At 34.5% G+C, this 12,858-nt stretch overlaps 1 protein-coding gene across 2 annotated transcripts; it reads left to right on the top strand.

The window, feature by feature from the left end:
* The first annotated feature begins 4,834 nt into the window (after window positions 1-4,834).
* On the top strand, window positions 4,835-12,484 carry LOC120084687 (BTB/POZ and MATH domain-containing protein 2). Of its 2 annotated transcripts, none has more exons than XM_039040494.2 (4): window positions 4,835-5,607; window positions 7,525-7,873; window positions 8,583-8,859; window positions 11,929-12,484. In XM_039040494.2, exons 1-4 carry the CDS (start codon window positions 5,189-5,191, stop codon window positions 12,108-12,110), a joined length of 1,227 nt encoding a protein of 408 aa, XP_038896422.1. In that variant the 5' UTR covers window positions 4,835-5,188; the 3' UTR covers window positions 12,111-12,484. The 2 variants fall into 2 exon arrangements, with proteins under 2 accessions (XP_038896422.1, XP_038896431.1); XM_039040503.2 differs by having other exon boundaries at window positions 4,862-5,607; window positions 10,991-12,274.
* Window positions 12,485-12,858: the final 374 nt, after the last annotated feature.

Here is a 12,858-nt window from a genome sequence, read left to right as displayed (position 1 = left end):
TTATAATATTTAAAAGCAAAAATAAAGACGAAGTGGAAGTTAAACTCCAAGACTTACAAATTAAGTGTAGTGTACAATAGAGGACCTCTATATCACACTTAACTCTGATGCACCTCCACATCACACTTAACTCAGATACAAGATAGCCAATGGAGACAAATTTTGATAAATAAAATATATTATGAGTTATGTTTATCTCCTAAACTTAAAGAAAAGATTACACAAGATGCAAAAGAAAAAAAAAGAAAAAAATCAAAACAAGGTGAAGTTAGGTTGTAATGGAGCCCATATGGAATCCAAAAATTTGTAGATGGCCAAAATGACAACAATTTTTCTCAAGAAATAAATATAAGCATCGAGTGTGGGAGCATCGAGTAGGTAAGCGTCAAGTGGGGGATCGAGGATCGAGTTCTGGACTGGATGAAGACTTGGATCAAGTTCGATTGAGGATCGAGCTCTGGACCAGATCGAGTTTTGGATCGGGGATTGAGTTTTGGACCGGATCAAGACTTGGATCAAGTTTGATCGAGGATCGAGTTCTGGACCGAGTCGAGTTCTTCACAGTGGAGATCGAGGATCGAATTCTGTACTGGATCGAGGATCGAGTTCTAGCATAAAATTTTTAGACTAAAGTTACAAAATCATCAACCATCAGAGGAAACAAAACCCAATACATAATTGCATTCCATTTAGCCAGCTCAATCTCCTTCAAGTGCAGAAACTATAATCAAACAACAACCAAACACAAACAGTAATCAATTGCCGATGAAAAAACGCAAAAAGGAAAATTTAAAATCAAATAAAAAAGAAAATTAAAATGGATCTAAGGATGAGTAACAGTAGTGATGGAGGTGATGGAGAGTCACTGGTGACAGTGGGGAGTGACGAAGGTGATGGAGAGTCACTGGCGACGATGGAGAGTGATGGAGGTGATCGAAAGTCAGTCGACGGAGAGTCAACCAACGGACTGTGCACATTTTAGGGTATAAAGATAAGGGAGGTGAGAACAATAGAAATTAAAGAGAGGAATGTGAGCAGACGAGAAAAATAAAAAATAAAACCACAGTCACCAAAGTTGCTGCAATTGATGGAAACGATGGAAAATCAGCCATCGATAGTGGAATGCGGGCGCACATTTTAGGGCAACGTGCAAAGTTGATAATGATAAAGAGAGGAATGAGAACGATATGAGTTTTAAGTGCTGAAAGTTGTGATTTGAGAAAATAAGAATTAAGATTTGAGAGAAAGAAGATTGGGATTTTGTGTGGAGAGACGAAGAAAGGAAAGAAGAGAAATAAAGGAAAAGAAAGGAAAGAAGAAAAATAGAGAAAAAGAAAATATGGGTTTTGTGTATTTGAAGAAGAGGTGAAGCGCGCGACCCCCAAAATTTTGCGTGTTTGTGTGGATAACTACGAAATTTTGAGCGCACCCCCAAAATTTGATTTTTTTATTTTTTTTATTTTTTAGAGTTTCTATAGCTTATTTTTAAAAAGGCTACGTCTAAGAGCAACAATAAGTCATATTTGTTGTAGTGTATTCACATTAATTTTCACATTCATATAATTAATATTTGAATCATATTCAAATATTTATTTATCTCAATAAAACTTTATTTTATAATGTATCATATACATTATATTAATTATATCTCATATAATTAATTCTCTTTAATTAATTTGAACGGTTCAAATTAAACAAAAAATAATTTGATTCTCATAAATTCTTTTTGAGTCAAGAAAGGGACCTTGTGGACCTATAGATTGAAATTCCAATAATACTTGATTAATCAATTAAATTTTTTAATTAAATTAATCAATATTCATTAACTGTCGGTTATTCTACTAAAGATTGACAACTGCACTCTTCGCATTATAGATCTATTTTTGTGTCCATTAGATATAACCAATCAACGGTGCGTTAACCTTTCACAAATTGCTCGTAAGTACAACTAGGTCAAAATTATCATTTTACCCCTGTAGATATATTTGACTTCTTAAGTACCACTGGTCCTTCTAATGAACAATAAGTTATAGTCCAACTATAACCGAACCCCTCTCAGTCCAGGAGAGGGTGTGACGCCACATTATTCAAGTCCTTGAATCAACCCTTAAGGGAGCAATTTATCTATTTACCCTAATAGTAGGGAAGAAGTGAATTTCTTCTTGTGTAGTTGCGTTCCTAGCCCCCCAATCATATGAATCCCCAAATTGGTAGGCTTATTAAGTCGGCGAATCTGGTCACTCTCACCCATATAGATTAAAAGACTGTTTTTATAGGCAGGAGTTCACAACTCACTCAAGATTTAGGTCAAGTCACCTATGGTCATCATGGTGAAATGTAAGTCTCTTCTAGCAACGGTGTTATAAAGATAGACTATCCATTTCGTAGTTCGATCTTATACACTCTATGTATAGAATACCCCTACTTACACGTCTCCACATGAATGATTAGAATCATATCATTTGTAGCACTTTACAACAATTATAAAGTGGGTCGTATCCATAGTATCACCAAGATAAGGTACTCAACCTTATTCATCTACTACAGACTATTCAGGTTATCCCTTAAACATGATCTACCTATATGTCTTCACATACATGTTTAAGTTGTATTAGATAACCTTGGATCCTAGTTTATTGGCTTTTGGGTTAATGCAACTAAATGCCGAATAAAATACTTCTTATTTTATTAAATAAATAAAATATTTGTACAAATATAATTACAAACTACAAGACCACGAGATTTAGGGCATCAACCCCAACAATGCTGATGGTGGCCGATGGGTGGAGCTATTGAAAATATTGGAGAAAGGGAGGGTTTGAGTAAGTTGGTAAAAAAAACAACTCAATTCCACCAAAATTTAAAGTTGATGGGACAAATATTAAGTTGATAAGTTTTACCAATTCAACTCAATTCTGATTGATAGTAAATACCTCTTTTTATTTTTATTTTTTCATGGTAGCAAAACCAAGAAAAAAAATTAAAGATATGTTGTAAAGGGAGTGGGAAGTCATCAACAAATAATTGCATAAAATATATTATCAAATTTAATTAAAAATTGAAGTAAAATCAAACTCATTAACCAAAAAACAACCTCCCAAGTGTCTCTATTTTTTTTTTGGTTAAAAAACAAACAATAACGTATCTTAGAAGAAAAACAAGAAAATATCTACTAATATCATATGAATGCAATATTTCATTGGTTATAAAGTCTCTTTTATTTCAATACTTCATTTTTTTGGTTCTCCAAAATCAATCAAATATATTTATAAATTAAATAAACAAACTCAATGGTGTTTGGTTACCATCTATGAGCGAATGTATAGAGGTCAGAAATGGTTGTTGTTCCTTTCTAAATCGATATATTAGAGACTAGCAATGGATTCGTGTTTAAACTTATACTATGATAATTAAAGTCAATATAACTTCAAAATTTTAATTATAAGAAATAGTAGCATAACACATGGAGAAACGCCAAGTAATAAAATGGAGTTTGAGAATTTCTTTAAGAATCAAAACTTGTAAAAAAAAAAAAATTCGATCATATTTATACTAAGGGAAAAGCAATAAATGAATGGTAATTTGAAAAGTGGACCCTAATAAATTACTTTGTTGTTGTTTGCCTTGTGTTCCATACCTTTACTTACATGTGGGACCCACTGCCCAATCTATAATAAAGACACGCAAACTAATTTACGAACGAGGGCGATCAACTGGTATACATTTTGAAATTATATAATCGTTGTTATTATCGTTACAATTATTGTACCATTATAATATGAGAAGTATGAATCTGTCACATTTACTGTTATTGTTACTATTATTTTATCATTTAAGATCTAATAGTAACTGTAACAGTAAATGTTGTAGATTTATAATTATAAATAAATTTGATTAAAAGCAATCAAATTACATTTGCGATTCTAGTCCATTGTGACTGATCTATCAATGGAATTTCATTATAATTACACCATATTTTGTTCCAAGGAGGTAAACACGACCTTAGTTCATAATTTATGTTTCATTTATCTTTTAAAACTTTGTGAAAGTTAGTGTAGGGTATGGATTGTATCTTGAAATCTGATTCCTTGAGAATCCATTTATCCTAGTAAATATCTACACACTGACCATTGTCAGTCAACATTTTATCTCCTTTAATTGCTAACTATTTTCCTCGTATAATACTCTTCTAGAAATACCATGGTCGTGTCTCAAGTTGAGCAAAAGGAATTTCCTTTTGGAAAAATAAAGAGTCTAAAAATCTTGAGAAACAAATGATAAAAAGGCAAGTAATCGACTTATCCGAATTCATAAATAAGAGCTCAAGTACTCCATATAAACGTAATCGATAAATCAATGATAAATTAAACTACATATCAAGCATGATCTAAGTATCTAACTTTAAACACAAGTCTAACAAGTAAGTCAAATAAGTGAAGCTAGTCATGTTACACAAAATCGATAGTCAACTTGAATATAACCAATAGTTTCATGTTACATTGTATTTTGATTGAATGGTACATGTTACATCACATTTGTAAATTATTGTACTTCAAAAATTTAAATATATATCGTATATATTAATTAGATTAATTGTGTTGATACGATATAAAATATCTATTATAACTAAAAAGTCTAAGATTCGAATCCCCCACTGGCATATTACTGAACTAATAATAATTAAATTAAGTTTAAGCTCATCACTCATGTTCAATTATTTTGGTAAGAAAGGATGGAGGAAAAGAAAAACTCATGTTTAACAATTAATTAATGAAAAACCAAAACAATGATTTAATTAATTTAAATTAATTAATTAATTAATCATGTGATAATTAAGAAAGTTCATGGTGGATTGGATTCTGATGTTTATTAAAGCCAAAGCTCTCATCTTGCACTTTCGTGTTTGGACTTTTTTTTTTCTCTTTTACCAAATTGAACTCTTCCATCTTCATCCTCCTCCTTCTGATTCTTGATTCTTCGATTCCTGCCTTCCTCTTCTTCAGCGTAGGCGTTTCTCCAACTCTCCCGCCTCCCAAATTCATAATCTTTGCCGCTGATTTTCGCTTCAAATTTCCAAAAACCCTCTTCGATTCAAACTTTTAACCTAACCCACTTTTCAATTCTGCCTTTTTAGGGAAGATTGTCGTCCAAAATTACAATAGATCGATTGTTCTCAAACTTTTAGTTGATGGGCACAATCAAATCGTTTAGGGAAGCCTCTAAAGCCTCTTCGAATCAATCTCATCCTCCGCCGGTGACCTCCTCTACCGCTCGATTCGAGACCGTTAATGTTACGCATGATTTCAAGATCAATGGGTACTCCCTCAACAAAGGTATGGGAATTGGGAAATACATTACATCGGATACATTTCTTGTTGGTGGGTACGAGTGGGCTATCTATTTCTATCCCGATGGTAAGAGTATGGAGGACAACGCGGCGTATGTCTCTATTTTCATAGCGCTGGTCAGCGACGGCGCCGACGTTAGGGCTCTTTTTGAATTGACGCTTTTCGATCAGAGTGGAAAGGGGAATCATAAGGTTCATAGCCATTTTGAAAGGAGGCTCGAGAGCGGTCCATACACCCTTAAGTATCGTGGAAGCATGTGGTAATTATTTTGCTTATTGATTTGGATTGTTATTTAATGATTGATTTTTGCTCAAATTGTTCACAATACTGATCATCCGCTTGTAAGTTGTGGAAGTTTGGAAACAGCGTCGATTGAGTTCTCATATAAAAGAGTAATATTGACTGAGTTCGTTCTAAACTCTACCCTTAATAAAGGTTTTTTGATCCAATGGTTTGTTAGTACGTACTTATTTGTTCAACTGGATAGTTTGTTGTTATTTAAATTCCATTAACCTATAGTTGCGAGAAGTTTTTCTTTATTGCCACTGAAACAAAAGGAAAATTGGACTATCACCAACAAGGATGAAAGTTGGACTGTCTTCCAATTCCTGATTGGCAACAGGTGAGCCTACCAAAGGTTTCTTACTGTCTCATAAAAGAGGGAGCTGGCATGCAACTTCTATTGGAAACCGTGCCCAGATTGCACTAGATGCCTGGAGAAAAAGAAAGACAATGAAGTAATCAATGATTCCATTCTTTGCAAAGAATTCACCATTGTGGTTGTAAGCTAGAGGAGCATGCCCCCTGGATGGTATCACTAGAATTGGTTTTCCCATTGGCCATCATCCAGGCAAAGGATTCAAGCATCCTATTATTTTTACTTACAAATTCTACTAAAAGAGATTGAATAAGTTATTAGGTTTGATGACGCCAATTTATCGAATAATGGACTTCGAAGAAAAGGCCCAAGGGATCAATTCTCTACCCTTAATTGCTGTGAGTTGGCTTAGTAGTAAAAGAGGCAAGTTGGGGGGTACCCAGATGCCTTTTTAGTTGTGGTACCTACTCAGAATGTTAAAATCTAACTGCCATAGGGTTTTATTGAGGGATTAGCCAAGGACCAAGGATGTATGTTGACCTGCACACTCATGCTTATCATAGAAGAAATGAGATAGTGACAACCATTCTTTGAACTAATTTAATTGATGATGTAGTTTTTTTAATAAGAAAATTGATGATGTAGTTAAACTCACTGATCTCCTTAAATTAATACCACCTCCTCCTCCTCCTCCTCCTTCTTCTTCCTATTTCGCTTTTTATTTTGAAAATAACAAAGCTGCTCTAAGTCAATAGTTATGAACCTAAGAAGCACAAACACTTGTCCATGTCAGACACTTGGACACTTCGATACTTGTTAGACACCTATCATACACTTTATAGATTTGAAAGCATACCTTCTTCTTTGGCCCTTTTTTATTTTGTGGTTTTAAGTGATGTGGAGTCATATAATAGCAATATTGCTTTGCTTCATTTGTTAATGCTTTTCATGGATAAACTTTCCAACCATAATGAAATATCATCCTTCAATACATGGTGGTGGTAGATATAGAATGACGTCCTATTTCTTGAGATTATAAACATTTTGAGTCTGGCATAATTCTTTTTCCTAATGCCTACTCCCTTGTCAATTTTTGGATGTATTACTTAGATCAAACAAATAAAGCATGCTATGTCCGTTAGAAGTAGTTGAACTTCAACCCATATTATGGATGACACTCACTTCAGGTGAGTCAGTGTAGTATGTTGTAGACTGGCTGATTTTAAGGGGCTTCTAGGTTTAATGTTCTGCATGGGTGTTTGTTGGTTTTTATTTCAGGTATTTAAGGTTCAAATACGCTAGCTGGTTTGTATCTAAGAATTTGATTTAGAGTTTGATGGATGTGTTTGTGGATTTGAGAATTCTCTCTCATTTTTCCCTTATGTTACATTCACTTTGTACTGTATTCTTTAAGCCCGCTTCAATTGCATGCTTTATGTTTATATGGATGTTCTCATTGTCTGTTTTTCCATCATAAAATTTGGTACATATAGTGTGTGTCTTATTTTAAGTTGTGTCGATTATTTTCTTAATGATTGTATGAAGGCTAAAAAAGGAATATTACTCATGGATTTGCAGGGGTTATAAACGTTATTTCAAAAGAACTCTTTTGGAGTCATCAGATTACCTTAAAGATGATTGCCTCTCAATTAAATGTGTTGTTGGTGTTGTTAAATCGCAAACGGAGGGGCCTAAAATCTATTCTATAACGGCACCTCCCTCAAACATTGGTCAGCAATTTGGGAAGCTTTTGGAAAGTGGTAAGTGTGCTGATGTCAATTTTGAAGTAGATGGTGAAATATTTGCAGCCCACAAGTTGGTCATTGCAGCACGTTCACCTGTATTCAGGGCACAACTTTTTGGCCCATTGAAGGATAAAGATACTCGATGCATAAAGGTTGAAGACATTGAGGCTCCTGTATTCAAGGTTCTCCCTTCTCTCTATCTCTCACTGTCTTACATACACAAGCAGATATGTGCATATGGTCACATGCAGAGACTCAAGCATGTTATTGTGCTGCAGCCAGCTTAAATTGCATATAACACACTTATTGAAATGCAGGATGATAGGAACCTTATGGACTTCATTTATAATTTTTTAATTTTTCTGAACAATTTTTCTAACTTTCAAGAGAAAAGGTTTAATTTATTTCTTTATTTTTCTAACAACTTATCGGTGTTTCCAAGAGAAAAGGTATTGGTTTTGTGTGTGCATGCGTGTAAATAGTGTAATTATTAGAAAAGGGTAAGAATTTTGAACTTTCTTAGTTCCTAGCGTGTCTGATTGTCCTGAAAATAAGTAGTGTAATTTTTAGAAAAGAGTTAAGGGATTTGAACTTTCTTAGTTCCTATTAGTATTAATGATGTTGATGAGTTTAGCTGTAATCAGAGATTCAAAAGAACCTTTACCAGCATAGCACAATAATTCCTGTTAGGGGCTTTACACTCCAAGTCTCCAAGAGTTGCAAAACTTTTCACCAAAGAGTATCTTCGTATATTGGTGTTCCAAATCCTTGGAAGTCTGTTAGTGTAAAACATACCACTACCCATGTGGGAAAGGAAGAACTTTGGATGAAGTATACTGCATAATTCTGAACTTCTTTTTATTTATTTCTTTTTATTATTGGAATCTGCAGGCGTTACTTCATTTCATGTACTGGGACAATCTACCGGACATGCTTGAGCTGGTTGGTGCAAACTCTAAGTGGGCATCAACTCTGATGGCTCAACATCTTCTTGCAGCTGCAGATCGTTATGCATTAGACAGGCTTAAATGGCTTTGTGAGGCTAACCTCTGTGAAGATATTGCCATAAATACTGTGGCAACTACATTAGCTTTAGCAGAGCAGCACCATTGTTTCCAATTGAAAGCTGCATGCCTCAGATTTATAGCCATGCCTGAAAATTTAAAAGGTATGCCTTTATTATGAAATTGGACTCACTAATATGGCTCACTAACTTTTTCTTATATAAATTACTGGACCCTGTTAAGGTGGAGAAAGGGACTCACTCCTTAGTAAACATTAAGCAGCTTTGGTTGTATAATTTTCTAGAATTAAATTGCTTTATATTTCCTGTTACACTCTTGTTGACCCAGGAAATTAAAATACTATCACGTCACGTTTTTACAGATTCTTACTCTTCATGCTCTTTAATTTTTCCTTCCTTTGTTTCTTATTAGCCTCCATAGCTGTTCAGACAATCACATGGGTAAAACGAGGTTGTCGATTTAGCATAAAGAGAAAAATTTTTAGGTTTGGGTCAAATGAAATAGGTTTGTTGGGTTAGTCCTTATTTTCTATTTACTCTTGAGCTAGGCTTGGCATTGCCTTGTGATAAATTCAGGGAGACTTAGTGTTCCTAGTGCCAGAATATTTTTCTGCAATACAGACGCGCCAACTAGTCCTGTGGGTTGGACTGTTTGAAGTGATGGAGTTGGATTAAGGTCAGGTGGATGGATGGATATTCGGGGAAAGATTGAAGATTTGATGAGTGACCATGTTTAGTTATAGAAATGTTCAGCTGGTTGCTTTGTTTCCTGATCCTTTATTCCAACAGTTAAGGATATAATTGTATGTGTTCCACCATGTCTCGAGCTGGTTCAAAGCATGGTGAGATATAAAGGTTGTGGTGACTGGATTAGTATACATATATATTGATTTTCTGGACTTTTCCCATTCCCTAAAGGGAGAACTTATAAGTACCTCCTCCAACAACGAACAACTAATCCCCATCTTAAGCTCTACTCACACCAAACAAGGTTTTCCAATGATTTGGAATTGGTAATCCCACAACAAATGCCCCAGGTCTTCCCAATGCCTCTTGCAAATAATGAACCATTTTGGAAACAAAACGGAGGAAGAATGCCTTTGGATACAATATGATCCAAGGTATTCACTCTCCCAGCCAATGCCTCTTGCAAATAATGAACCATTTTGGAAACAAAACGGAGGAAGAATGCCTTTGGATACAATATGATCCAAGGTATTCACTCTCCCAGCCCCCCGGTAAAACCTGCCACACGTTCCTTGGAATTATAACTTTCAGAGGGATAAGCACTTAAAGGCAACCGAGGTGTAAGAAGGAACACAAAATAAGGAAGAATGACTGGCATGAGAACCCTCTAGAAGGAATAGGGACCAGATATGAGCATCCTTTCTCATATGGCACACCTAAGGAAAGGTCTCTCTAGTCACTTAGGTCACATCACTCAAGCTCTCGTGCCTTTATCCTTCTAGAGGGTATTCTTCCTTATTTTTCCTGTCCCTCCTCCCACCCCAGTTGCTTCTGTGTTCTCACTCCGGCATGTTGAGATTCTAAAGAAGGTTAGGTATTTGCGTGGTAGGTTTTAATTTTTATATGGGGAAGTGAATACCTTGGATCATACCCTATGGAGATTCTTTTGTCTTGCTTTTGCAATGGTGCATTTTCATTTTCTGCCGGAGGCATGGGGAGGACATTGAGGATTTGTTGTGGGATTGCTAGTTTGTTCGGTTTCTTTGGGATCACAGGAGAACCTCGTTTGATGTGAGTGGTGCTCAAGATATGGTAGCTTGTTGTTGGAGGTGGTGCTTCAGAGTTCTCCTGGTGTACCAAGAATTGATAATTATTTTGTTTGTTATTTTGATTTGTTAGCATTTGTTACAAATTTGTATTCTCATTTTCCCTATATATAAAGGCTATCTCCCCTCATTTAGAGGAAGAGAATATTATTCATTCAAGTTAGATTTTGGTATTACATCATCTCCCTTTGGTGGGAAGGGCAAAGTCTTGAGGCAGACCTTTATTTATTTATTGTTGTTATTATTATTTTATGTGCAGTTCTGTGGGGTATTTGGTTAGATAGAAATAATATAATTTTTAAAGAGATCAGGAGAGGTGACTAAGTTTAATGTCTCTGGCCTTTGGTCACCGATCTAAAGGAGCAATAAATTAGCTCTTTTTTTTTCTTTTATTTTTTCCTTCCTTTTTTTTTTCTTTTGGTTGGGTGGGGGGGAGAGATTATAAGTTGTTCTTGTTTGATCCTTCTTTTTTCCATCTATAGGAAACGAAGTTTCATTAAGAAGAGAGGATACAGAGAAAAGGGTAGATAATCATCCACCCAAGTAGCCTTCAGCAATTGACCAAAATCATCCACTCAGTTTCCCAAAGTAGAGTTCTAATAGCATTGGACTATAGAACATAAACTTGTCTTTAGAACTATGATCACAAGGACGTTGGAAGATGAACTCTTTGCTATTTTGGAAAACAACATTGTATGCTGTAGTTCATGATTCAGTCAACGTCCTTTATATTTTGCAAGATGGTGATAGTCTGTTATGTTTATAAACCCTTTTCAACTTTTCGATAAAAAGTTGTTCCAGTGTGTTAAGATGGGGTTTCTGTGTAGTTGCCATAATTCATGGAAGTTTATCAAGAGAAGTCGTGATTGTTCATGACGAATACAATGAATGTATTGATCAGTGCTAGGAAGTAGTGCACCATGCCAGTTCCTTCCCTTGGAACTGTTTAACATGAATTATTGACACCTTCTCTCCATGGCTCAAGCAATTGAACAGTCCCTTTTAGGTCATCATCATCCCTTCAAAAACTTTATAAGCCTATGTAGGAATCCATTGTCATTTGTTAAAAGTGTGTTGTGAGTTTAGGGTATTGACCTTCCTTTCTACAGTTGATTCTTAATTACATATTTTTTGTAACTATCCATTTTCTAGTGCTAAACATTACTTCATAAAGAATTTGGCTAGACACATCAATATAGAAAAAAAATTTCAGGAAAATTTTGAACTTTCGGAATATAAAATAGGTTTTGACATCCACTTGGCAGTCTTTTTTTATTTTATTTATTTATTTATTTATTATTATTATTATTATTATTATTATTATTATTCCCTCTCCTAGTAATTAGAAGGTGTGATATGCATAAATTGAATCACATTGTATTCAATATGTAAAGTCTAAAGTATTTTAGTAAATTTTCAGCCGTAATGCAATCTGACGGGTTCGATTATCTCAAGGAAAGCTGCCCTGCTGTTCTTACTGAGCTACTGCAATATGTGGCAAGAGTTACTGAACACAACGTACTTGCTTCTGGGTTTGGGAATTTGACATTTTTAGATGGCAGCGATCTGAATGGAAGGCGAGTGAAGCAAAGGTTATATTGATGAACTACTTTGGAAGCAAAAAGCACAGGGAAACCATTGACCTATTAGGAATTAGACAATTTTTTTCCTGTATTCAATTGATGCTCTAAAAATTCTTGTATGAATTATAAAATATTTTTGTTGGTTGTCTATTTTAAATCAAATGAAGTAACATTGGCAAGGTATGTGGTTTTAGTTTGTACAGTAGTGTTTGTAAGGGCCACCCCTGAACAAGAAAAAGGGTCAGCTGTTGAGTATTAGCTCGAGAAAAATTAGGAATATTTGGTCCTTCAGCAATGTTATGGACAGTGAATGCCTGTTGATGTTGAACTTCTGCTGTACTAAGGAAACATTGATTTGTTCATATCAAAGTGCATATAATTTTTATTTTCTTATTTTCTTCCAATTGTTCTTGAAGTTTGTTTCAATTTCCTTCCATCCTTCAATGTCACTGGAATCGAATAATTAAATGATAATTAGCTTGTAAACTATGTTATTATTATTATTTAGAAGAAACATTGCCATTTCTTATGAGTGAATGTCTCCTGACTATTTTGCTTGCAAGAAAGGAATTAAATTCATTTTTTTCAGCATTCTTTTTTTTAGTAAATAATCTGGGTTGGATTTTTAAAATGAGACTGAAATGAATATTTAATTTAATATTTAAAAGTTGTCTTGTGAGCCTTATTCAATTTTAATATTGTTTATTTAATAGGAACTCTATTGATTTTATTATTTTTTATTTCCTTTGAGAAAAGATGGTGTATAT

The sequence above is a fragment of the Benincasa hispida genome, chromosome 1 (assembly GCF_027475165.1).
Source record: "Benincasa hispida cultivar pf3 chromosome 1, pf3_genome.v1.1, whole genome shotgun sequence".
Taxonomy (NCBI): domain Eukaryota; kingdom Viridiplantae; phylum Streptophyta; class Magnoliopsida; order Cucurbitales; family Cucurbitaceae; genus Benincasa; species Benincasa hispida.
This window is presented reverse-complemented; position numbering and strand designations above follow the sequence as displayed.